Source organism: Motacilla alba, chromosome 3 (assembly GCF_015832195.1).
Source record: "Motacilla alba alba isolate MOTALB_02 chromosome 3, Motacilla_alba_V1.0_pri, whole genome shotgun sequence".
Lineage (NCBI taxonomy): Eukaryota > Metazoa > Chordata > Aves > Passeriformes > Motacillidae > Motacilla > Motacilla alba.
In genome coordinates this window covers 104,396,159-104,422,686 of record NC_052018.1, presented here as the reverse complement: position 1 = coordinate 104,422,686, position 26,528 = coordinate 104,396,159, and the positions used below count along the sequence as shown (strand labels likewise).

General features: G+C 49.2%; 2 protein-coding genes across 2 annotated transcripts; both read left to right on the top strand.

Annotated features, from left to right (window-relative positions):
• Positions 1 to 7,321: 7,321 nt before the first annotated feature.
• On the top strand, positions 7,322 to 15,393 carry LOC119699145 (TOG array regulator of axonemal microtubules protein 2-like). Its single transcript, XM_038132195.1, has 9 exons — positions 7,322 to 7,458; positions 8,183 to 8,315; positions 9,220 to 9,325; positions 10,069 to 10,304; positions 10,705 to 10,857; positions 12,012 to 12,129; positions 13,088 to 13,191; positions 14,547 to 14,751; positions 15,346 to 15,393. Exons 1-9 carry the CDS (start codon positions 7,362 to 7,364, stop codon positions 15,391 to 15,393), a joined length of 1,200 nt encoding a protein of 399 aa, XP_037988123.1. The 5' UTR covers positions 7,322 to 7,361.
• Positions 15,394 to 15,893: 500 nt separating this feature from the next.
• On the top strand, positions 15,894 to 19,564 carry LOC119699836 (TOG array regulator of axonemal microtubules protein 2-like). The gene is made up of 4 exons (XM_038133831.1): positions 15,894 to 16,132; positions 17,264 to 17,350; positions 18,523 to 18,972; positions 19,430 to 19,564. The coding sequence occupies exons 1-3, from the start codon at positions 16,030 to 16,032 to the stop codon at positions 18,756 to 18,758; spliced, it is 426 nt and encodes a 141-aa protein (XP_037989759.1). The 5' UTR covers positions 15,894 to 16,029; the 3' UTR covers positions 18,759 to 18,972; positions 19,430 to 19,564.
• Positions 19,565 to 26,528: the final 6,964 nt, after the last annotated feature.

Sequence of the window (26,528 nt, the reverse complement as noted above, 5' to 3'; positions counted from 1 at the left end):
CTGTGAGCCCAGGGAAGCAGCTGAGGCAAGGAAGAGCTCAGCTGGACACTGCGCCTCTTTGCCATGGGTGTCTTTGCAATGGGTGTGTAGTGCAGACTTCATGTCCTCAGCATGTATCAATAGCAGGAGAGGTCTTGGAGTGGTTTGTGGACTCTGTCGTGGTTCCCTGTCTGTCTTATTGCTGAGAAAACAGCAGCAAGCAGTCAGAGCAGCTGAAGTTGTCCTGTCTGGAGAAGTAATCCTTCTCCATTTAGTAACCTGTATGTATTTGTGAAGCATCTCTGTGTCTTGGTGGTGTTTTCTGACAGCTGTGTCTGCTTTGGATGGAAAAAGGTGTTTGCTGGAACCTGCAAGCCAGGCTGTCTCAGCTTTTGAGTTGTACAGCCATGCCCTCTGCACAGTTGTCTCTGAAGCTATTTCCAGACTGGATCATCTTTTGGAGAGTTGTGTGCTCTGGCATGGCTTTGTCCAGAGGGAAGGGCTTGGAGGTAGTCATGGGGAGAGCAGCCCAGAGCCCAGGCACATGATTGCCTTTGCAGCAGGGCCAGGACCTGCACTTGTTTTGGGTTTGCCCTGGAGTGCCAGGAGGAGGCAGATGAACAACAGCTTTGGTAGACAGAATGTCTGATCATAGGCTAGGCTGCTTGATTTCAGCCTCGCAGAGAAAGGGCCCAAAGCATCCCTGACAGGAAGTGACCCTTTCGTGAAGTTTGAACAGGTCCACATTTGGCTCTTTAGCTGGGCCAGAAATGATGGGATACTAAGCATGGGTGTGCATCTGCCCCTGCTGCCTCCAGCCACATTGGTGGCCATGGCGTGGGGACCCTGGAGCAAGTGGGGCAGGCAGAGAGCTTGCAGAGAGCAGCAGGGCAGGGAGCTGTGCTGAACTTCCTCAATGCCAGTGAGCCTGAGGTGATGGATGTGTGGGAGCTGAAGAGCAGCGAGCATCCCGAGAGCTCAGCAGCATCTGGGCTCCAAGGCTGCTGGGGAACTGTAGGAGGGAAGGGCAGCAGCAGAAGAAATGAGGGGCTTGAGAAAAGCAGGTGTTGACGTCCAGCAGAATGGCTTTGTGGGGACATGGCTGGAGATGAGCCCTGGCTGTGAGGCACCTTAGGGTCAGGTAGAGTACAGAGATCTCAAGGCACTGCCATGCCATCCAGAAGGCCAGTGGAGGCAGTGGCGCCCCAGAACATCTTGATGTCAAACATGTGGATGCCAGCTGGGAATGCAGCCCCACTTGCAGAGGAGTGAGCAGGAGGGGAGAGGTTTCAAGTGTGTGCCATGGTCTCTTCCTCACCAGTTCCCTTTCTATTCCCCAACCTTTGCCAATCTTCTCCATCAGTTTGACTTGTTTATTCCTGCCAGGTCCCAGCTGAGGGCATATCTAAATGTCTTGAGGCATCAAATGGGCAAGGGTGGATGATTGATCGGAGTACTGTGTTCTACTCTTTCCAGGCTTCCTTGCCGTATTCCACTGGTGGGGAAATGAAGAAGGCGTCACTGGGACTGCCTTTGATCCCCCCAATACGCAAGGCAGGAAGTCTCCCTGTTGACAGTGCTGCGGGGTCACTGTGCAGCTCTCCCCAGCTGGATTTCCAGGAGTCCCGGGAGATGAGGTAAGCCAAGGGGTCTGCTGATCCAGTTTGTGCTGTTCACCTCACTCTTCCCATCTCCTGTGGTGATTTTTCACAGTCAGCTGTCCCATGTATTTAGGTAAAAACTCTGTGTATTCAGCATGCGGCCCATCAATGATGATCCAGCACAATGTCAAACCCAAGTGCAATGCCCCAAGAGCAGAGGTGGTGGTGGGGAAGAGGAGGCAGGGCTTCAAAACATCTCAGGATGGGTTCTCTGAGACTTGGCTATTATTTCAGCCTGAGCTGAAATAATATTTCAGGCTATTATTTCAGCCAGAGCTTGGCCAGCTCTCTGTGACTTCAGCAACTGAAAGCTGAAGAACAATTAATCAGCTCTGCATGCTGTTGGGTTTATGTGTTGCATTTCATCCTTCCATCAGAGTGACCATGCTAGGAAGGTTTTCCTCCTTTCATGGTACGGCCATTCCCTCCTTTCTCTTTCTGCCTCCTGATATGTTCTTTACTCCTCCATTTTCTCCAGGCCAAGATCCAGCAGCAGAAGCCAAGAGAAGACCTCTGAACATGCAGGTATATAGAGGGCATTTCTGACTGAAAATGATCTTTCTTGTCTTGACTCTGAGGTGACAATTGGGAAGCTTGGTTAAAACGCAATCTTTTGAAAATTTCTTTAAATTCATTTCAATACCTTGATGGCCTCAGTGGACTCTCAGTGTAATGATAGGAAAGATGAGACTTAAAAACAATTCTGCTGATTCAGAAAAAGAGGTCAGTTCACCTGGTCCATTTGCTCAAGGTTATTTCTGCCAAATCTTGGGTATGTCTCCCTTGGAATGACTCCTTAATTGCGATATGCTGCTGGAATGCTTAATTCAGCTAGGGAGAAGTCTTACTCAGTAAGTAAGGTGAATGACTTATGTCATTCGTCCTTTCCTGTCTTACTTTTATTACTGACCCATGCATTCTGCAGGGTGAAAGAATCCAGTTTTGAGACAGGCATTCCTCTCATAGTGCTTGGCTGCCACATGATTTTATCCCCTGAAAGCCGTGTTGGGAATTAGTTCTCTTAGTTCAAGTAGCTCTGTTGGGGAGTCTTTCAGAATGACCGGCCATCAGCTATTGCCATTAAGGACGTTTGGAACTGTCAGTATTAGCAAGGTCAGCATTGTTTTGAGATAGGTCTTGTTTATTTGGGTTTGGGTGTCTCTGCTGAAAGGAAAGCAGAGAATAAAGCCCTGGAACAAGTAAGTAGAGCAAAAGTGGAACATTTGGATGAGCACTTTGTGCCCTACAAACACAGGCTCACTGAATATTGGGCACATCTAATGGGGAAAGCAAAGCTGCTTTTGTGTCTAACATGTGGTGCCATAGTTTGTGTCCCAGAAGTTCCTTTGTTGTAAAGAGTAATATAAAGAATCCCCCAAACTGCAAAACCCGACCTAGAATCGAGAGGGAAATACGAAAAGGAAGGCCTTGAAAACTACTTTTGAAAACAATTACTTCCTTGCCAGAGTCAGACTCTAGAGAGCACTGTAATTCGCAACTGTTTGGAAGAAAAAGATCCTGTAGTAGTGGGGAGGCAACGGGCACCACATGAATTAGTAGAGCCCTTCTCTCTTGGCTTGCCAGCTCCATATTGTTCAGAGAAATTAAACTGATGCTAGTTTCATGAAAAATAAACAACCAAGCAATCTTTTCAGTAACTAAAACACACTTTGAATTCCTCACCCATTAGAAGGGCTGATTCTAAAGGCGTGCATTCAATTAACTCACTTCTTCTCTTGGACCTGGTCAACAGCTTCTTCTGAATCTTCAACAGAAACCCAGAGAAAGAAGGAAAAGAGCTCTCAGTGTAAGACAGGACCTGGGATGCCTGTGTTCCCAAGGGAACTCATGGATCCCTTTGGCTTGGAGATTCAAGTGTCGGACCCTGGCCTTGGGAACGGAGGTCTCAGCTCCCAGCCGGCTCAGGGGGCCTTGGCCCAGGAGCCCCAGGAGCATGGCTCAGCCTCACACAGAGGTAAGGCGGGAGCTGGGCCCACTCTCTGTTGGGAGGAAGGGTCTTGGGCATCCCAGAGAGGCTGTGCACATTGGCAGGGAAGAGTTGTGCCCTGCATGTGTCCCCTGCAAGGAGCTGTGCTGCTGCCAGTGCCCCGTGCAGCTGTAGGGCTGCTCAGCTGTGGGGCAGGGAGAGGAGCAGGAGGGTGCATGTGCAGCTGAGGCATTCCTGGAGAGCACAGGGCTCTGGGCTGCCTGCTGTCCCATGGCAGCCCAGAGGCCAGGCTGTTCGTGTGGGAGCTCTGGGGAAGTGGCTCAGGGTTTTCTCCTGGCCTGCCTGAAGTGTCTGCCAGGAGGAGCATGTTTCCCTGTGCAGCTATTTAAAAGTTTTCAGGAAATGTGTCCCATGAAATATGGAGCTTGAGATGCTTTAGGTTTGCATTGCGGCCTCTGTTACATTTTGCGTGTCCATTTTGCAGACCTGGCTGTTTGCCATGGTGCCAAGGAGGTTACCCTGGGATCTGTACTTTCCCTGCCATCTCCCCAGATGCTCCTACCTTCCAAGGCCTTGCCTTCTGTCCAGAATTGCTCTTCTTCCTCAAATCCCATATCTTACTCTTCTTTATTACTAATTGGCCGTTCTGCAGGGGCAAAGAATCTGGATTTACGAAGTTGTTTTTTTCTACTTTGCTGCTACATGATTGAATCCTCTGTGAAGCTGTTGTACAGAATGATTAGTTCTCAGAATTTGAACAGATCTGTTGGAGACTATTCCAGAATGAGCTCCATTGTCCTAGTTGCATTAAGAAAATCAACCACTAGTCAGGCTGTCCCAAAAGTGGCCCAGTCTCATGCAGTTTAGAAGGAAAATCCTTGGGGAAAATGAATTCTCTAGTGTCAAGAAGACAATTCACATTTGGGTATCACTCCGGCAACCCGAGGCTTTTCTTTGAATGTCCTCTAAAATATTCCAACCGAGAAGAAAATGCTGCTCTAAATGCATCCAGGTATTAGAACCCGGGACTTCTCTTAGGAACCGGAAAGAAGACGTTTTCTAAAATCAGCATGAATAAGGGCAGAGAAGAATCTCTGTCAAGAGCAATCTCCATCTCTGTCCTTCTCTCAGTCACAGAGGCTGTCTCCAGCATGCAGGGGCTGAGGCCTTTGTCATGCAGCAGGTTTCAGTCTGCTGGCCAACAGAGTAATGTCATGTCTGCTGTCAGTAGCCCATCCCCTGGGAGAGGGTCTAGGCATTGTACCTTGCTGCTCTCAATCCCAATCTCTGTGTCTTAGGAGAGCTCTGCAATCTGGAACCTGTCTTGCCTGTTGCGCAGCATGGCATTTTTGGGGGCTTGAAGTCTGCCAGAGATTTATAGGAACCTTTGCTTCCATTCCCAGGCCTCCCACTGAGCCAGGCCAAGGAGACAGACCATCCCAGCAGTCCTGGTCTTACGAGGGACAAAGGGCTGAGGGCCAGCTCTGCAAAGGTAAGGGCTAAGGACAGGGATGAGCAGACTACCTTTCCAGTGGCTGTTTAGTGCTGGGCCCAAAATGTCCCTGAAAATCATCATCTTCCATTCCTTGGGGAATTGGGGTTCTCTTGGGAATATATTTGAAAGCTACAGGGCAATTGCTTGGCCATTTCCAGTGGTGCCAAGGTCACTGGCTTGGAGATGTTGCTAAGGTGATGCCAGAAGCATTCTATAAGTGCAAAGGCTGTTTTAGAGAAGTTCTGAATGGCAGAGCAAGCTTCACATCAGTGAACGTGGGCAAAGTACATCCTTGGCAGCAGAGAAGCAAAGATTCTAATGTTGAGTGTAAGCAAGGCTGCCAAATAAAATGGGAGACTTTGATTGTTCCTGGTTACCCTTGTGGCTGTATCTCACAGGCCTCTCATTCTCAAGTTTTCTGCTCATGAATATCAATGCTTTTGCAAGTTGTTTTCACGGGACTCCTCCTTTTGCTCTGCTGGTCTCAGAGACCAAGTCCTTCAGAGCTGAGTCCTTCAGAAGGCAGGAAGTGAGAAACAGCTGCAATTCCTTGCCATCAGTGCCAGCAATGAGCAACAGCTCATTAGCCCTCCTTGCTGGCTGTTGCACATGGTTTTCATTCTCCTGCCATGGCCTGTAGGAACTGAACTGCCTGCTCACTGTCATGTGAGCTCTTCATCTGTCTTGGAGCACTCCTATGAGTTTCATGCTTCAAGCAGGGCTTCCTGACATAGGCTGTGGTTGCAGTAGTGGAAGGTTGTGGCAGTGAAGTGTTCCACCCCACTGTGTGTAATTGCCAAGGTGAGGATGGGAGACATTCCTCTGAAACTATTGGAATGTCTATGGAGCTGCATGGAAGCCTGTGGAACTCTCTGGACTCTGTGCTGCTGGTGAGATGCTGTGTGTGGTTTGTGTGTCTCTGCTTACAGTCTGTGCTGTATTTCCATTGCACCTAGGAGCGTGCTACATTGTGCAAGTTGGCTCCAAAGAGCTCAGCGTGGAAGGAAATGGAGCTTTTGGTAAAAGAGCTGAAGAGGAGACAAAAGGAAACATCCTTGAAGATTACCCCAGAGACAGTTGAGCCTGGGGATGCAGCTGAAGCAAGTAAGTGGTGGCTACACTTGTGGTGGTCCTTCTTGACCACTTGCTTGCCCTTTGCACAATGTTGCAATCAGACTGGGGGGCTGTTCCGCTTGCACCTGAGTGGAAGCTTGCGCTAGGATTTAATTCTGTTTCCCAAAGAAAAATACAGAGGCATGAAGTGTCTTGCCAATGGCCTCACTCAGTCAGTAAGAGAATATCAGCTTCCCAACTTTACCTCGAAAGTCTTTCAGAGTAGAAAACTCTGTCTTGCAAAGTACACTGGGGCTTCAGACTCTCTCCTGGAGAGCAGCCTCCAGGGAAGGTGAGGCCAAAAGAATGCTTTTCAACCGGGGTGCAACCTGGAAGAAACAAAATTCACGTCCTTCTGATGAAGATTCCAGAGATCCTTCTCCTGCTGCTCCCTGCTGAGGAGCTGGCGCTGTAGAGCTGTGCTGAAGCCCCAGCCAGTGCTTCTGTTGTAGCCCCAGGAGCAAGCAGCATTCCCGACTGCATCCCGGCTGAGGGGCTCTGGCTGCAGGGCTGTGAGCACTGCCCGACAGCGGCAGCAGGGCCCTCAGGGGGCAGCACTCAGCCTGAGGGCATCACGCAAGGTGATCTGCACTTTCTTCTGGTAACTTTCCCTGCCAGCCTGTGGAACAGGAGAACAAAAGCAAAGCAGTACTGGGTTTTTCTTGTTTCTTAGGAAAAACATCACTGCAGTTTGCTTTTAAGCTAGAAGAGGGTAGATTTAGATTAGATATTAGGGAGAATTTGTTTTTAAAGGAAGGGGATGAAAAGCTGTCCGGATTTGCCCAGAGAAGCTGCTGTTGGGCTATCCTTGAAGGTATTCAAGGCCAGCTTACATGGGGTTCTGAGGAACCTGATCTAGATGAAGATGTTCCTGCTCACAGGGGTTGGACTAGATGGTGGTTAGAGGCGCCTTCCAACCCCAGCTTTTCTAGGATTCTGTGATTCTGTGATCACTATCCCATGTTAGTTTGCCATTGTTATACTTGAAGATCTTTGGGATAACAAAGAGATGTTACTCAGCTCCAGCAACTTTTCTGGCCCTTTCCATTGTCACCCTGTCCAGCACCCTCCACTGACAAGCTTCTCTTTGGTCCCTGCAGCCTTTAGCCTCCCACCTGTCACTGGCACAGCTCCTAGTGTGCAGAGAAAACACCCTGGTAGCGCCATGAAGAAAACGGTCGTGAGAAAGCAGGACAACGTGCCACTGCTGCCCAGTACGCCCACCCTCCCTGGGGATGACAGCTTCCCACGCAACTCCTCAGGTAAGCCTGCCCTGTGGCAGCTTTTTCCTGCAGGGGTTTGTCTTTGCACAAGGGGCACAAACTGCCTCCTGCCTCAGGCAGCACAGCTGGCATCTTGGGTCCATGGTCTGTCCTGAAAATGAGCAGCAAATCTACTTTGGAGTTACTCCAGCTAGATAGTCTAGAGCATTTGAAGTCAATGGAAACAGAGGTCATGAGTGAAGGGTCAGGTGTGGCTGTTCCCTGGTCCTTGCTCCATGGGGATTGAGCTGGGCCCAGCAGGGTGGGTTGTTCAGGCTTGGCTTGGTGCTGTTGCGAGGCAGCTGCAGGTCTTTCCTCAGGGGCTGCAGAGTGCCCCTGTCCTCAGGGCTGGGAGAAATCCGGGTGCTGAGACAAGAGAGGCACCTGAGGGGTTCCCTCCTGGGGTAGCCAGTCCTGCTGTCGGCACTGTCTGGCAGGGAGGGGGAGCTCTGCAGCCTCAGGAACCTGCCGCTGGCTGTGGCAGCTGTGGCACTTGGGAGCTGGCGCTGTGGGGGCAATTGTCAGGTTTAGCCTGGAGCTGTGTCCAGCTGGGGGAGGCTGGGAGCAAGCAAGGAGCCCCAGGAGCCAGACAGCAGGGAAGTCTCTGAGCCAGTGGCAGTGTGTGCCACATGGAGCCCTGGCTGGGAGATGGTGCTGCAGGCCGCTCCATGGCGGGGTGCCTTGCCCGCGGCTGCAGCGCCCATGGCCGACCCTCTCCCTACAGTGACCTCGCAGACGGCCACTGGTGCCAAGCGCCGAGAGGAGCCGCTGCGTGGGCACGGGCAGAAGGACAGAGCCTTTTCAAACCCACAGCAGTCCTTGCAGGAGGCACTCAGCATGCTCAGCAGCGATGACTGGTAAGAAAGGCCCCGTTCCCTCCATGTCCCTCTCAGCGTTCAGGTCTGTTAGAAGCGTGTCTTCCATTTCCTTTGCTTTGCCCTTTCTCTTCTGCTTTCTCTTCCCCATTTCTCTTGGTGCCCTGTGAGGTGCAGAGAGCTTCTGCAGGTGTGGGGGGTCCTGATGACACTCAGGGGTGCCCGTGGGATCGGTCACCAGCCCTGTGCTGCAGCCCTGATGCCTCACATACCTTCCTGAGGCTGAGGGCCTGCACAAAGCAAGTGCTGAGAGAGGGAGTTGTTTGCAACTTTTAAGTAACATGTTGCTGTTGTGAGGGTTGTTTTAGGTAGGAGTGTTCTGGGAAAAGCCAGAGTTTCAACAGTTTTTGCCCAGGTGTGGAATCTTAATCTTCTAGGACACATCCTGCTGCCTTTCTGGGGAATGTGTGAGGTGGAGTGGAGTGGGTGACACACAGGTGTAGATTGTAGAATGGAATCACTCAGCTCCAGAGTGGCAGTGCAGAGTCTCAGTGCTGAACTGCCTGCTGGGGCTGACAAAGAAGGAAAATGTCCCAGTAACAGCCCAATGGGACGTGTCTCAGGGACAGGTCCAGGGAGGTGACAAGAAACAGCAGCATGGCCGGGCCTCACAGCTTTTAGCAAGCCGTGACTGAGGGGCTTAATACCAGAGATTTTCAGAAAGGCCCCAAATGAAGACTCTGAAAGCCCCCTATTTGCCTTGTGGGTTTGTGTATGCTTTTGAGAGCCACAGCACTCTGTGGCAATGTGTTCCACGATTTTATCAAGTACTCCTTGAAAAGCACCTCCCATGGTTTGACTGAGCTGCCAGCCTGGTCATTTCAGAGGGTGCTGCCTAATTCTTGGGTAGAGAGAAAAATCAATCTTTGTGGCACTTGCCTTTCAGGGAACGGAAGAAGAAGGGACTCTTAAACATCACACACCTGGCTGAGTCCCATTCCGAAGTCCTGCTTTGTCGACTTCGTGAGATTTGCTTGGCAGTTACCAGCGAGGTGAGAACATTGCTCTGAATTGTGCCCCATACTTCATGCCCGGCTTGTAGAGTGGATATGTGCTTGTTCATCTCCATGTGTGCTCAGGGACTGCCTTCATTTCTGGTTTTAGACCTTCTATTTCTAATGTCTCTCAGCTATCTGCAGAATCTGTGTGTGCTTGCAGCTGTAGTTACTGGCAGGTGGCGTATCTGACACTTGTCTTTGACTGTGGTGCCATTATAATGCAGGGCAGAAACGGAGACACTAATGACATTGTATGCCAGAGTCCCAATCTCTGCCCAAGCTGTAATTGAACACTGCAAATGAGTCTGTAGACCTGAGCCTGTGTTTTCTGTTTCCTGTCTGAGTGCTTCAACTACAGGTGTTGCTTTTTGGAACAGGAGTACCTGAGTGATTTATTTTTCTGACTTGTGCTTTATGGTTTGAAAGCATCCCTTGCTTTAATTTGCTTCTTTGTTTTTCAAATCAAAGGGCCTAAAATCAAAGCAGCTGACATTCTAGAGAGTTTAAGTAGAACACTTGAGTGAAACATTTTTTTTTTCGCCTGCAGTAAGCAGGTGTGAGGCCAGAAATTGGTGCCAGAGTGAGTGCCTTTCTGTGCTTGGGCTCTTCTGCTCTTCCAGTGCTTTTATGTTCCTCTATACACAGTGGGACCTGTTGTGATTTCCTGGGAGTTTTGTCTAAGGAAACTGGTTTTCCTTGCAAGATGATTCTTATGTTTCCCCTCATGACTTCCCCAGGTGACCAACCTGCGGTCCAAGGTGTCCTGCTCTGCAATTGTCACTCTGGGAGATCTCTTTGCCATCTTGAGGAAGGACATGGACTCCGAGGCGGATGAGGTTGCTGCGGTCCTTCTCCACATGGTGTGGAACTCCCCAGAGTTTATTCAGAAGGCAGCCTGTCAGAGCCTGGGGATGATGGTCGAGAACGTGACTCCTGCACGAGCAATGACTGTTCTCATGGACAGGGGAGTCAAGTAGGTTCTTCTTCTTTTAGTGATATTCTTCAGCTTCCAGTGTGTGGGCAGGGGAAGGGATGAGAGAGAGAATGGGAATGCTGGGAGGGAAGGGTCCTGTATCCTGCCTCTTCTGTGGATTCAGTGACTTGATTCTCCCATCAACCTCATTTCTTTCCCCTTGTCACCTATTGCTGCCCTCCTGCAGCCCATTGGGTCACAGAATCACAGAACTGTAGAATATGGGGAGTTGGAAGGGGCCCGTGAGGACCATGGAGTCCAGCTCCTGGCCTTGCACAGAACGACCCAAGGGTCACGCCGTGTGCCTGAGATTGTTGTCCAAATGCTTCTTCTCTGGCCAAGGCCTGTGCTGCTGCTGCTCCTTCTCCCTGTGCCCCAGGGTTTGCTCTCTTCTTCCCAGGAGCCGCTACGTGCAGGTGCGGAAGTGTGCGGCCGAACTGCTCCTGTCCTTGATGGAGAAAATGGGAGTCACGAAGCTTGCAGGCACACCCAAGGCTGAGAGGCTGGCAGAGGTGGCAGGGACGCTTGCTCAGGACTGTCACAAGGACACAAGGTAATGACCTTCATTTCACCTCCAAAACCAGGAGAACCCTTTTGTGTTTGGCTTGAAAGGTAAAACCACACAAGAGTGGAAACTCAAGGAAATAAGAAGTGACCTCACTGTGTGGATAAGGGTTATCCAATCATGGAATATGCTGAGCTGGAAGGGACCCATGCGGGTCATCAAGTCCAACTCCTGGCCATGTGCAGGAGAGCCCAAGAGTCACTCCACGTGCCTGAGAGCAGTGTCCAAACGCTTCTTGAGCTCTGTCAGGCTTGGTGCTGTGACCACTGCTCTGGGTTGCCTGGGGAAATGACTGCACTGGGTAACCTGAGGCTGGCCAGCAAGAAGGAGCATTGCCAATTTCCTGTGACTCGAAGGATTCTTTCCTGAGATCCAAAGAGCTCTGATTAGCCAGTCCAACAGTTTGGATTGGCCTTAGGTACACAAGAGAAAGCCAAAGTGCTGGCTAATGTCCACCACTGCAGGATCCCAAGCATCTATTTCACATTAACTGAAGATTTGCCTAGAAATATCTCCGAGGTCTTTAGGCAACACCTTCAGTCTTTCTAAACCTCTTCTGCAGATTTCTAGAATGCTGTTTTCTGTGGCTCAGTGACCTCCAACTTTCTTCTTGAAGATAGCCATGGTTTCCTCGTGGCAAAATCCCCCCAAACCACCAAAATCCCCTTCCTTTGATGATGAAATTCCCATTAATAGCTTCCAAGAACACCAGAACAACCAGCTGCCCCTGTGCATACATGTAGTATAGAATAATCAAAAGCAAGCATGAGGTGTTTATTCCTGGCTTTCCTGCCAGTTAAAGAAAGGTGAATTACTGTGCAGTGGCAGTAGGACACAGCTAGTAGGCTCTGACAACAAAGCAGATGCGTTCTGCTTGTTCTCTGGGATCCTTTGATCCCACAGAAGCACACCCCAAATTTCAGAGAGAAATGGTATTTTTGTCTTGCCCCACATTCTCCTCTTGCCTCTTGTGTTCAGCTGACAGCACTGTGCAGTGTCAAGTGAGGTAAATCTCCTTCTTTGCTGAGTAGGTAATGCCTTCTCATGCAAGGATTGCACCTGATGAGTTTAAGGCATCAGCCTCTTCTGTTAACACTCTTCCTTTGTTCACTTTTCTTTTGTTTCCTTCCTCCCTTCCTTAGGCATTATGGACAGGAGATGGTGAAGATGTTACTGACCCATCAAAAATTTAAAAAGCTTCTGGAACAAGCTCTTTCCACACATGACCTGGAAGATATCCTGAGAAGAATTAAGAAGAAAGTAAGTGCTTGGCAGGAGGAATAGCTCCTTTGTGCAAGTATTGGCACTGCTAATAGGAGATCAAACATGCCCAATGGCTCTTTATCTCATTCCTCCTCTGCTGAATCATTTGGCTCCTGGGAATGAGCTGTTAATCCTCAGCCTGCTCATCTGCAGACCACAGAGGAACTGATATTATTAGGGGAAAAGTGGGGTTTTGAATACCTTGAATATGGGTCACAAAGAGGAAAGGGAAAAGAGGAGCAAATGGGTTTACACTCACGTGTCAGGCCTCCCCCACAGTCTCCCTACTCTGCCCCCAGTAAAGCAATTATGTGACAATAGTGCTCCTGAAGATAACAGAGTCTTTGCAAAAGAGACTGGAAGTAGTAGTGCCAAGGGATTGTCCCAATATACAAAAGATGTCCAGGTCAATCCTAGTTACTACAATTACTGTCTGTCTTTTGGCAATACTGCCCTGCTGTCAAGCCCTGTGGAGCTGGAAGAAGCTTGGTGTATTCAGCAGCATCCAGTGGAAAATCATTTGTTTGGGGGGGATATTGTTCTTTTTATTTACATTACAGAAGGGAGTGTGTCTTTGTGCAGGAGCAGGGAGAGTAAGCGCTGAACCAAGTCAACTTCCAACACAATGGGCCAACCCCCAAAGAGTCAAATTTTTTCTGGTGCTTCCTTTAAGACCACTCCTTGCCTATCAGTTTGCATTATTCCTATTTATGCTCAAGATGAATGAATTTGGGATTTTAGACTGCTGCTCAGTATGGTAGCAGCCATAACCTGCCTTGGACTATTGAAAACAAAGAGCTGGCATCACTGAATCTGTGGTCTGTTTCTTTCTGTAAGTTAGGAAATGTTTCCCTAAGCCTTGGTAGCAATGATCCTGGTTCTGACTTGTGTTTCAAAGATGGAATTTCCTATTTTATATTCTAAAGATTAATGGGGTTTCTTTATGTCTTTGTAGGGGATGGAAAGCCAGAAGGGTGAACGCCCACCTGTCAAGGAGCCGGTGGAGGAGAGGAACGACGGCCCGAAGGAGCCCCAGGACACATTGCCTTCAAGCAAACGGTACTGAGCACTTTTGTCAGATGTGACCAAGCACAGACAAGCTTTACATGCCTCTTCCTCAGGCAAATCTTTCTGGTGGAGATGACCAGGGCCACAGATTGTTTCCTTTCCCTACAAATGCTCTGGGATAAAAAATGTCTACTTCTGCATAGTGTTGAACACAACTTCTCTGCAGGGCTTTCCAGAAAAATTGGGTGACAAAAAGACACCCATTGGTTGCAGCTCAGACGATCCAGTGCAGTGGCAAGGGCAGTGCTGTGGAGGCTAGGAGAGGGCAAAGTCTCTGCTGCCTGACTTGAGACAAGTACATTCAACCAGGGTTTTGTTTTTTTCATCCAAGTGAAGTCAGATGGGTGTTTCAATGCGAAGTCCCAGTCTAGAAGCAAGATGCCATTCCCCAAAGAAGCAGTTCCTATCCATGTGGTTTGGCCTGGCTGATTCATGGTTTTCTTAGCCTCAAACAGTACCAAGTTTGAGTAGTAAGGAGCAAGGCAATTCCTGAGGCGTTTTGGTCAACAAGGGTCTCAATGTGGACTTTTTGTCTTGGTATTCCTGTCCTTCATATAGTTTGCTTGATGGGCAGCATGTTTGGTTTATTTGCCCCTGTGCTGCAATCAGCATTTAAGACAGGAATTTGGTCCTTGCTGTCTCTTCATGCCAGTGGCAGAGCTACTTGCTCCTCTGATAACAGAGGGAATTTATTTAGCTCTGTCATGCTCAGCGGTGGCAGGAAAGTGACCACATGCCTCAGTAGCATGGCTAGCATCTTCCCATGCTCATGGAAGAGACAGGTTGATCCAAGAGGATTACTGCCAGTGGATTTGTTAAGCTGTGCATCTGGTCTCTAGGGAAGCAAATGAAATGTGAGTGTAGTTCTGGCATGTCTGGCTTCCATTTCAATCCCTGTTACTGATTTTCTGGATCCTTCAGAGATGCCCCTGTTCATCTGCTCAGATGCATCTGAGCTACTTTTCCAGATTGTCATGCCTGGTTGTAGAGACACTTCTTCAGAGTGATGAGTTTCCTTATAATGATAAGACACACATGTCCCATATGAGGAGGCATTTAAACTTGGAAGTAGTGTCTCTCTTTCCCTACAAAGCAATGTGTGCCTTGGAAGCCATCTGAAGCTAGATCAGATGCATCTTACCCTTGGTTTTCCTTAGGGAGCAGTGGGGAGAATGTTACTTGCAGATTGTCTCCCGTAATGATTGTCATGAGGTCCACGTTGTTTTCAGAGCCTCATCATTTTCTAGCTTGAAATCACCTCATTAGGAAAGCTCCTCAAGATGTCTGGCTGACAATTAACTGAAGGTATTATCAGCAGCAGGTCCTAATTTGGTTTTGTTTTCCAGGGTGAAGTCTGCCACTGCTGGACGCCTCCTACGCCGCCCAAAAGCCCAGGTCACATCACCTGCAGCTGTGAAAGGAAGGGAGGAGCTCCAGAAGCTTTACCATCTCCTGGAAGCCAAGGGGTTTCAGACACGGATGGAAGGAGTGGCACTCCTCCTAGACCTGTGCAAAAGCAGCCCCCAGCTGATCTCCACTAACATTGTCCAAGTACGTCGGGTATCTTCATTGTTCCTTTCCTTTAGCTCCTCTCCCAAGCCTGCAGAAGTAAAGTGAATTCAGTGTGTCTTGGCATTACATCCTGTCTGTTTGGGACAGGCTGGTCCCTCTTACCCAGACAAATGTAATTCAGCTCCAGGCTTCAGGACAAGTTATTTCAGTCCAGCTGTATTTGTCTGGCAGGTGCCTATTGCTGCTGTTGATCAGATGATAGCAGAATTTTCTGCTGGTGTAACTGCTGCTGTCTCCTAGTCCCAGTTGAATTATGTGAAGGGAATCCAGCCATTGAAAGCATGGCCATTATTCTCTAGACAAAAAAAAAAAAAAGCTTACATGGGGAAGAGAAGTATCAGGCTGGGTTGGTTTAAACAAAATGTTTTTAAAAGGATACTGCTGTAAACTCCATCTTGTCTTGCACAGGCACAACTCTGGCTGTGCATTTCCATCCTCAGCCCTATTCCTCTTGGTAAAGACAGTGCTCACGCTTCTTGGGGAGCCTATTTTTCTCTTTGGGAGAGTAAGAAAACAGCTAAGGACAGACCCACCCTTTCTCCTCCCAGTAGCTGCTTTTCCCCTTTTTTCCAGAATATGGTGCCTGATACTGGGGCTGTCAAGGGACTGAACGTGCTCTAATGAGAGCTGTAGAGCACATTACATTTCAGAAGTCTACCTGTTAGTTAGAGAAATGGTTTGGATCCTGGAAGAGTTGATCAGAGCCCTGCCCTTCTGCAGACACAGGTTCTGAGACAGCCACAGTTTTGGCACAATCAGAATTGCCCTCAGTGCTTGAGGCATCTGTCTAGAAAAACGGGCATTGTAAATATTGGCTTTTATACTTTGCAAGCAAAGTTAGACTTTTGAATTAAAAAATGGAATTGATTTCATGATTTTATAGATGGAAAGAAACACCCTAGGAACTATTCTGTCCCCAGCCAAAACTCCTAAAAAGAGATGACAACCTTTCAAGCAGCATCAGGTTGCGCAGCCATTCCAGTGAGTGGCCCACAGGAGAACGGTGAAATTGTGCAAGCAAGGGCTGACCTGACAGAAAGGATCTCTTTCATCTTTTACATTGCTAAGTGCTCATTTCTACATCCCCTCTTCAAACAAGGCCATATTTTAATCCAGCTTTCATGTTCTTTGTTCTCTTCCCAGATTTTTGATCATTTTGTCCTGAGAATATTTGACACTCATAAGAAAGTGAAGCAGAAGGCGCTGGACGTGCTGGCAGAAATCATAGGACTCCTGGAAGATGCCCTGAACCCGGTGATGATCCGTTTGGTTGAAGGGATAACAAAGAACCTAAACTCCAAGGATCCCGGGGTTCATGCCGCAGCTGTGAAGGCACTGGACCAATCTGTGGTTCATCTAGGTAAGGCTGAGCCCCGGCATGGACTCTCCTCAACTGTGTCTCTGTCTCTCCAAGAGAAGGCTGAGTGCCTTGGTAGCTGCTGTTGTCTGTGGAACGCTGCAGCTGAGCCCCACCAGAAGCTGCGCAGGTGCAGTCCTTATGCACCAGTCCCCAGCAGGCTGGAATGTGTAGCAGCATTTCCCCAGGCGCCCTTGACTCTGTGCCGCTTGTCTGAAGACAAAGTCCTGGACTCAGCTTTGCTGCAATTCAGGGGCAAAGGGGCTTTGGAGTTTGCTTGGGCCCCGTGTGACTTCCCGAAAATGAACAGCTGTGCTGTTGGCATGAAGGGACAGCGGCCCATCAGAGCTTCTGCAGAGCAGCCACCTGGAAGGCTCTACATTTTAGGCATTAACTGCCTATTTTCCACCTTTCTTCTTTGTCTTCTTTTTCCAAAGAGGAACTTAGGATTCACCAAGTTAATTTTGTTCTAACAAATGGGTCTAAATCCAGCTGTCAATCATGCCTTGTTCCACATGTTGTTTTGCATGGGGCAAGATGGCAATAGCAAATAGCTGCCTAGGCAAGGGCTGCTGTAAATTCCTTGGCCACACAGATTGATGTCAGCTCCGAAAATGCCCCACTGGGGGAATACGCCTGAAAAATGGAGTGTTGAAGAGGCAGATCTTCAGGGGCACTTTCCACTTGCTCCACCTCAGCTGCTCTGTGAAGTCATGAACGGCCTGACTCAGCACCTTTCTGTGTCCCAAGATGGGCTTCTTCCTTTTTGCTCTGGAATGCAAAACCTTCTAGCTGCTTCCATGTGACTGAACTCTTGAGGTCCCTGGTGGGAAATGTTTTGACATAGCTCCTGGTACAGCAGACAACTTTGGATTTCTAAATGTGAAAGGAGAGCTTTTCTATTGGAATTTTAAACCCTTCCAAGTAGGCTGGAAGGAAGGAAGGAAGGAAGGAAGGAAGGAAGGAAGGAAGGAAGGAAGGAAGGAAGGAAGGAAGGAAGGAAGGAAAGGATTCAAAAAGGAGCAGAAATTGACTGAATTGTATAAAATGGGGTTGCCCCTGCCGTTTCTCTTCCCACTGTTCTTTCTCCTATGGCCTCAGAAGAGTGAGCAGAAACGTGTGTTTCACTTGTAGATGAAGTATCACTGATGAAAGAGCTCAGCCACCAATGGAGCCAACTGAGTGGTGAAGCTCTGCTGGATGTCACGGAGCGGATCACAGGTATGGCCTCCCCTTCTAAGCCAAGAGGTCTCTGAGGGAGTATTTCCAGGGAATGCCTGTGAACAGACACTAGAGGAGCTCCTCCACATCAGGAGGTGCTGAGCTTGTCCCTCCTGCCCAATAGCCAAGGCAGGTGTATTTGGCAGGCTTTCCCGGGCTGCTGCAGAGCTGTGCAGCATCTGAGATGGGGGCAGCGCTCGGCCTTGGGGCTGAGCTCTCCCTGGGGCTCTTCTCAAGTTCCATAGTGACCAAAGTCTTGAATTGCATTTAAACTCAAATGAAGTCCCATTTTAAAATGGGCACCTATACCCTTTTCCTGCTTAGCAGAATTGGTTTGGGGTCCTTTCAGGAGCCTGTGTTTGCTATAGTTCAGTTCAGAAAATGAGCAGAGAGCAGATTCCAGAGACAGTGTGAGAAAACACTCGTGTTCTGGCTAAATGTCAGTCCCCTGTGTAGCCTTCTCTCTCTATGCCCCTATTTCAGTGCACATTGTAAGAAAAAATGCCATTCAAATGTGGAGATGCTCAAATGCCAAGGCAATGGCGTCTGGGTAATTCTCTGAGACACCTTGAGGTTTGAAACAGCTCTTGGTTGGAAGCCACAAAAGCATTCAGCCAAAGACAGCAGCTAGCCACTGATGTTTCTCATCCAGCTGTCAAGCAGCAGCCATCTCTGGTGGGCTGGAATTTTGAAGGGTGTTCTAATAGTGCCCTTTGCTGTGTGCCACTGAGCAAAGGGAAGAGCCAGATGAGACCTTTGGCCCTTGACTTCAAAGTTAAAAACTAGAATAATTCCTTTTATTAGAAATCTCTCAATTGTCTCTCTAGGGTGCATTTTCAAAACTTCCATGTGGGTTTAGACAACTTATTAATGGAAATAGAAGGCAATTTGACGTTTCATTCATTGTTCATGCAGAAACCAATTGTGAAAAAATTTAGTAAAGGTACAAAGTCTGCCACAGGTATAAGGCTCTGGTTGGAGAAATCAGTCCTGAGGGGTTGGTGGTTGTGTTTCAAGGATGATCAGCTGCTTTGCCCATTGCTGGGTCATGGGGCTCTGTGTGCTATTTCCCTGATCTTGGCCAGAGAGGCTTGCAAGAAGCAAAACCAGAGGCAGATCCTTGTTTGCATTGAGGTTGGTGGTTAAGAAGCTGTGTCTCTCTCTGCCGGCAGTGCTTGTGGAATGGGTTTATGCCAGGAGCCCTGAAGTGGTCCAGCGCTACGCCCTGCCCGTGCTCTGGTCCTGCCTGGAGAACAAGGCGCTGCCTGTCCGAAGCGCCAACGTCTGCGCTGTGGTCACCAAGCTTGCCTGCGCCCTCTGCGAGGCGATGGGCGCCCAGATAATTACTTGTGCTGCCAGCAAGCCTCCACACGTGCAGGACAACCTCTCCAGCCTTTTGGGCTGGTGAAAGCATCGTGTTCTCCAGAAAGCGGACCAAGTTCTGAGTTGGACACCTCTGGACGTGACATTTTAGCTGTGCCAAAAATGACAATATACAAAGGAAGGGTGTGCATCTGCCCCTGCTCTAATTATCGCCCTTCCTAGTCATAACATGGGAGGCCATAAGCAATTCCAGACTGTGGAAAAGGTGGAGACCAAGCATGGACCAGCCTCACACAGAGGTAAGCAGCAATCTGAGGCACTCTCTTTTGGGAGGAAGGGTCTTGTGGCAGCCCAGAGAGGCTGTGCACATTGGCAGGGAAGAGTTGTGCCCTGCATGTGTCCCCTGCAAGGAGCTGTGCTGCTGCCCGTGCCCCCTGCAGCTGTAGGGCTGCTCAGCTGTGGGGCAGGGAGAAGAGCAGGAGGGTGCATGTGCAGCTGAGGCATTCCTGGAGAGCACAGGGCTCTGGGCTCCCTGCTGTCCCAGGGCAGCCCAGAGGCCAGGCTGTTCCTGTGGGAGCTCTGGGGAAGTGGCTCAGGGTTTTCCCAGGGCTAGCTTCGAGTTTCTGCCAGCAGGAGCATGCTTCGCTGTGCAGCGGTTTAGAAGTTTCCAAGGAATCTGTCCCATGAAATATGGAGCTTCAAATGCTTTAGGTTTGCACTGCGGGCTCTGATACATTTTGTGTCTCCACTTTGCAGGCCTGACTGGCTACCCTCTGGCCAAGAGGTTTTCCCTGGCAAGTCCCTCCATGCTCCTTCCCTCCAAGCCACTGCCTCCCATCCAGAGGAGCTCTCCTGCTGCCATGTTAAGTAAGATGTTCCACGGAGAGCAGAAGACTGGGAAACCTGGCAGCGGCTGTGATGAGGAGGGTCAAAAGAAAGAGGAGCTCACGTCAGAGGGAAAAGGAATGAGGATAAGGAGACCAAGCCAAATCCAGTGGGGTAAATTTTCATTTGATGTGCTGTTGGCAGAGCTCTGAGACCTCATCCCTGTCAGGAACTGGCCCTTTCAGTGAAGTTTGATCAAGTCCACATTTGGCTCTTTAGCTGGGCCAGAAATGATGGGATACTAAGCATGGGTGTGCATCTGCCCCTGCTGCCTCCAGCCCCATTGGTGGCCATGGCATGGGAGCCCTGGAGCAAGTGGGGCAGGCAGAGAGCTTGCAGAGAGCAGCAGGGCAGGGAGCTGTGCTGAACTTCCTCAATGCCACTGAGGCTGAGGTGATGAATGTGTGGGAGCTGAAGAGCAGCGAGCATCCCGAGAGCTCAGCAGCATCTGGGCTCCAAGGCTGCTGGGGAACTGTAGGAGGGAAGGGCAGCAGCAGAAGAAATGAGGGGCTTGAGAAAAGCAGGGGTAGACATCCTGCAGAGTGGCTTTGTGGGGACATGGCTGGAGATGAGCCCTGGCTGTGAGGCACCTTAGGGTCAGGGAGAGATCAGTGATCTCAAGCCACTGCCATGCCATCCAGAAGGCCAGTGGAGGCTGTGGCGCCCCAGAACATCTTCATGTCAAACATGTGGATGCCAGCTGGGAATGCAGCCGCATTTGCAGAGGAGTGAGCAGGAGGGGAGAGGTGTCAGATGTGTGCCATGGTCTCTTCCTCACCAGTTCCCTTTCTATTCCCCGTCCATAACCAATCTGCTGCATCAGTTTGACTTTTTGTCAAGGTGCCAGTTAAGAGCATAGATAAACTTCTTGAGGCATCAAATGGGCAGGGGTGGATGATTGATCAGAGCACTGTGTTCTCCTCTTTACAGGCTTCCTTCCTGTATCCCAGTGGTGGGGAAATGAAGAAGGCGTCACTGGGACTGCCTTTGATCCCTTCAATATGCACGGCAGGAAGTCTCCCTGTTGGCAGTGCTGCGGGGTCTCTGCGCAGCTCTCCCCAGCTGGATTTCCAGGAGTCCCGGGAGATGAGGTAAGCCAAGGGGTCTGCTGCTCCAGTGTGTATTGTTCAACCCACCCTTCCCATCTCCTGTGGTGATTTTGCACAGTCACCTATCCGAGGCACTTAGGCAAACCTCTGTGTATTCAGCATTTGGCCCATCCAATGTCAAACCCAGCAGCAATGCCCCAAGAGCAGAGGTGGTGGTGGGTAAGAGGAGGTAGGGCTTCAAAGTGCCTCAGGATGGGTTCCCTGCTGGACTTGGCTATTATTTCAGCCTGAGCTTGGCCAGCTCGGTGTGACTCCAGCAACTGAAAGCTGAAGAACAATTAATCAGCTCTGCATCCTGTTGGGATTATTATGTGCATTTCCTCCTTCAGCAGTGACCATGCTAGGAAGGTTTTCCTCCTTTCATGGTGCGCCCATTTCCTCCTTTCTCCTTCTACTTCCTCATATGCTCTTTTGCCCTCCATTTTCTCCAGGCCAAGATCCCGCAGCAGAAGCCACGAGAAGACCTCGGAACATGCAGGTAAGTACGGGGCATGTCTGTTCTGAAATGACTATACATGGTATGTCTCCACTTTGCAGGCCTGACTGGCTCCAGGCTTGCCAAGAAGATTTCTCTGGATGCTTCGGATATTCCCTCATGCACAAAGTCCTTGCCTCCAGTCCAGAAGAGCTGTCTTTCCTCCAAGTTCAGGAAGAAGCACCCAACGGTCCGAAGAGTGTTTCAAGAATAGGATTTTTGTGTTACGCTTCGTAGTTACAGATGGATATATGTTCTGATATTTAGATGTAGTTTTGAATAAATATTTTGATTGTATCTATAAATGTTGTTGACATCTTTTAATTGTATATATTTTATTTTGATGATTTAAAAAAACTAAAAAAATAAATAAAATTTACATAAACCAAGGAGAGAATGTGAGACAAGGACCTGCTAGCCTAGAGATTATGGGAGTGCATCTCACTCGATGTGTCAGTGTCTCACCACATCCTTTCCTCACTGCGCATCTCCTCTTCCTCTTTTGCCATGTTTTCTTTGTGTTATTTGCCATGCTGTTTTTAACTTGTCACTGCAACAGGGCCACACATTGACGTGTTTGGGGGACACTGGATCCAAAAGATCCTGTAGGGTCAAAAGTTTTCTACCTAGATGTGTTCTGAGCTCACCAAAGGCCTGAGCAAAGAAGCAGAGAGAAGTGTGCCCAAATGGGAAAGCTTTGCTGCTTTGCAATCTCACTCAGATCTGGCTCACAGGTGTCTTCAATCACAATTTCATTGGTAAGAAGAGGATGTGTACTTCACAGGGAAAAGATGCACTGCTTTGGAAAAGTCATCTGTATGTATATTTACCCAGGACAGCAGTCCAGCTGTGTTGTTTGCAACTTCCTTGCAAAAGGATGAGTGGACTGTGAGGCCAATAATGAGTGACAAGGGTTCCTCAAATCTATTTACACTCCAGCCTGCGTGCCATTCAGCCCAGAGCTATGGGACAATGCCGTAGTGCATCCCACACACATTCTGCCTCCAAGAAAAGCTTGGCTTATGAGAGTCAAATAAATAGAAGAGTAATCCAATGGATAGTTAAACTCATCACTTTGGAATGACTCTCCTGCTTTCCAGTGCCAACCCTGCACCTCATGCTCCCAAGGCTTGTTACAAACAAGGATCTAAGATTGCTTAAAAATTCCCAGGCAAGGTTCCGTAAAAACCAGATTAAATATTAAGCAACAGCTCAAGAAAATTAATTGGCAACTTCACCCTATTACTTACTAGCTGGTTAAGGAACAACAAGGGAAAAGAAGAAACAAAATGCAGTCAATCAAACAAGAAACATTCTGAGAATTATATGTGTGTGTGTGTGTGTGTGTGTGTGTGTGTGTGTGTGTGTGTATTCAGGTGCGTTTGACAAAGGAAAAGAAAGGACAAGGATAAAAAGGAATATGGCCTAAAAGCTTAACAGCACTCACGGTTAACAGTGGCTAAACTGGAGCCTCCAGGAGCGGGGCTATTGGCCCAGGATCCATTGTTGATCGCTCACCCTGCCAGGGCAGCACACTTGAGAGCTCGCTGCCTCTGAGAGGCCCCACTCAGAGGGAGGTTGCTGCTGGCAGCCACTGTGGTCCAGCAGGGCCCCAAGGCCTCCTTTTGGAGCGCTGTTTATGGGCCACAAGAGAGTGGGCCTGAGCCGCAAAATGCTTCGTCATGGCCGCACGGTGGGTCAGCAGCCTGACCTTGAAAGTGGGAGAAGGAGGATGTCATGCCGTTCAGGCAAGACAAGTGGTTTCTAAGGCTGTTCCCAGAAGAGCCCAGGAGCTGGTTAGACAGCACAAGTTCCTGGGAGCACTCCGTGTCTCTGGAAGCTCAAGAGGAGCTGAGCCCAGGGGCTGTTCAGCAAGGCCGAGGCCTGACAAGCACTTCCCAGATCACCGTGTGGCCGGACAAGGCCGGGGCCATTCACCACCACAATCTGAAGCACAAAGCTTTGATGGAGGGTAAAAAGCCGTGGCCCAGTGGAAGGGGGCCGTGTCCTCAGGCCTGTGGGAGAATCACAATGCAGATCCTTGCGCTGCTGACTCCATCTCTCCCCACTTCTCTAAGTTCTTGGTGGCAAGACACACAGCTCACTGTAGCTGTCTGCACAATGAACTAAAGTGAGATTATACATCCCAAATCATTTTCTGTTACAGTTTAACTGACTGATTTAAGGGATTTCTGAAGCAGCAAACTTGCTTCCTCAAACATTTGCTGTGCATGGCATGGAGCACAGAGGAAAGATTTCATGTCAAAGGCATTGCCCAGGCAATGCTCTTTGGACGAGTTCTGCCCTGAGCTTTCCTTGGGAAGATCTGAAAGGTCCAATGTCACTAGCACAAGCTCCTGCAATGGCTGCTGGCCAGCGGAGCAGGGCTGTCAGCTGGGAAACAAGTGTTGCCACAAGCAGCAGCTCACCCAGGGCAGCAAATGAACAGCCAGGAAGGAGCTGATCTGAAGGCCAAACCTCCTTAGCTCCTTCAAGAGGACTGGAACAGTTCCTCATTCCAATGAGCTGGAGGGCGGGACACCACAGCTCTGTGTGATCACTGGACACAAGTTTGCTCCCACTGAGTGCTGTGATGGTTTCTGCAGGAGCTCTAGGCTCCTGTGCATGCCAGACACAATGAGGAGAGAAGGAGCCAAGTGCACTGACACACCTTTGCCTTGAGCACAAACTGGCCTGGACCAAACACACTGAAAGGTTTCCCCTTTGGCCCATGTCTTGAAGCATCAGGTCAGCTGTTTGATGACTCAGATTTGTTTGGTGTCAAGGAATTTCCCTCAGAAATACTGGGTTTGTCTCGCTCTGTGCCTTCCCCTCAGCAGCTTTGCAGATGCTCCTGTCTGAAGCCATATGTGTCATGGAGTTTCATCTTGAAAGCATGGCCTGTCCGAGATGCCCCAGAGACTGCATTTTGTCTGGCACCATTCCACTCTTCAGGGATCAGGCAAGGCAGGGACAGGGACAAGGCAGAAGGCATCTCCTCCCCCAGCCTCAGCCTGCAACACTGACACAGGCAGAGACAGCCAGGGAAGAGATTTGGCATTGGGAACCTGCCCTAGGTGGCTTTGGGCTTGTGCTGTCAGAGGATGACAAACTCGCACACCGCCTATGCTGCATCCATTCGGATGTCTGCCCCTTCATTGGAAAAGTCAAAAGGACTTTCTATCACAGGAGGTTTCCCTATTTCTGCCAGTGCAAAACCAGGCAATGTCCATGAATCTCCTTCACATCTCATAGGGTTCAGCTCAGAAACTACCCCAAGGAAAGGTTTTCTGCTTCAAGGGCAGGCGGAAGATGTGGGAACATTTCTCATTTCAGGCAAAATGCCTTCCTTTTCTCTACTCATTTTGACACTAGAAAGGCTGCAGGGAGATAAAAGGCATGTGAAGGATGGAGAGGAATGTTTCTTTTTCCTGCACAGCATTTCCAGGGCTCCAAGGTACAAGTCCAGCTCCTGCCACTCAACACATCATACTGGAGGAATTTTCACTGCACCACTGGAGAACACTCCCAGGGACTGGGCTCTGGGAGAGTCCACTGAGCCCATCATGGAATTGAAATGAATTTAAAGACATTTTTAACAGAATGGATTTTAACCAAGCTTTCCAAATGTCACATCTGAGACAAGGAAGAAGTGGGTTTGGTGAGCTCCCACCTCTATCAACAACACATCTAATGGGTGTGACACTCAAGGGTTTGTTAAATTTTTGAGAAAATTTCATTGTTATTTCTTTTCCTGCAACTAGCCTGTGTTCAATTCCTCTTAGCAGTATTGAGTTAACAAATCCGAAGGGAAGGATGGAATGCTCCAATGGTAAGAGGGGAAAAAGATTCCTTCTGGAGGCTGGTCATCAGGAAATCCACAGGGAAAACTCCCAGTCTGCCTCAAGTGTCTGCCAGCAGGAGCATGCTTCCCTGTGCACCTGTTTAGAAGTTTCCAGGAAATGTGTCCAATGAATTATGGAGCTTCAGTTGCTTTAGGTTTCCGTGGCACTTCTGTTACACTATATCTCCACTTTGCAGGCCTGACTGGTTACAGTCTTTCCAAGAAGCTTTCTCCAGACACTTCTGATATTCCTTTACCCACAAAGTCCTTTCCTCCAGTCCAGAAGAGCTGTCTTTCCTCCAAGTTCAGGAAGAAGCTGACGACTGTCCAAAGAGTGTGTCAAGAATAGGATTTATGCGTTAGGCTTCATATGTTCTGATGTACATATGTTCTGATAGTTTTGAATAAATGTGTTTTGATTGTATTTTTAAATTTTTATGATATGTTTTTAATTGTATATATTTTATTTTGATGATTTTAAAAAACTAAAAAAATAAATGAAATTTACATAAACCAAGAAGAGAATGTGAGACCATGACCTGCTAGCCTTGAGGTTATGGGATTGCAGCTCACTCGATATGCCAGTGTCTCACCACATCCTTTCCTCCCTGGGCTCTCCTCTTTCTCTTTTGCCATGTTTTCTTTGTGTCATTTATGCTGCTCTTTGTTACTTGGCATTACAACGGGACTACCATTGACATATTTGGGGGACAATGGATCCAGAAGATCCTGTACGGTCAAAAGTTTTCTACCTAGATGTGTTCTGTTTCCCACATCATGCTCACTCCTCTGCAAGTGGGACTGCATTCCCAGCTGGCATCCACATGTTTGACATCAAGATGTTCTGAGGCGCCCCTGCCTCCACTGGCCTTCTGGATGGCATGGCAGTGGCTTGAGGTCACTGTTCTCTCCCAGACGCTAAGGTACCTCACAGCCAGGGCTCATCTCCAGCCATGTCCCCACAAAGCCGTTCTAAGGGAGGTCAACCCCTGCTTTTCTCAAGCCCCTCATTTCTTCTGCTGCTGCCCTTCCCTCCTACAGTTCCCCAGCAGCCTTGGAGCCCAGATGCTGATGAGCTCTCAGGATGCTCGCTGCTCTCCAGCTCCCACACATCCATCACCTCATGCTCAATGGCATTGAGGAAGTTCAGCACAGCTCCCTGCCCTGCTGCTCTCTGCAAGCTCTCTGCCTGCCCCACTTGCTCCAGGGTCCCCACACCATGGCCAGGAATGTGGCTGGAGGCAGCAGGGGCGGATGCACACCCATGCTTAGTAGCCCATCATTTCTGGCCCAGCTAAAGAGCCAAACCAGGACCTCTACAAACTTCATGAAAGGGTCAGTTCCTGTCAGGGATGCTTTGGGCCCTTTCTCTGCAAGGCTGAAATCAAGTAGCCTAGCCTTGATTGGACTTTCTGTCTACCAAAGCTGTTGTTCATCTGCCTCCTCCTGGCACCCCACGGCAAACCCAAAACAAGTGCAGGTCCTGGCCCTGCTGCAAAGGCAATCGTGTGCCTGGGCTCTGGGCTGCTCTCCCCATGGCCA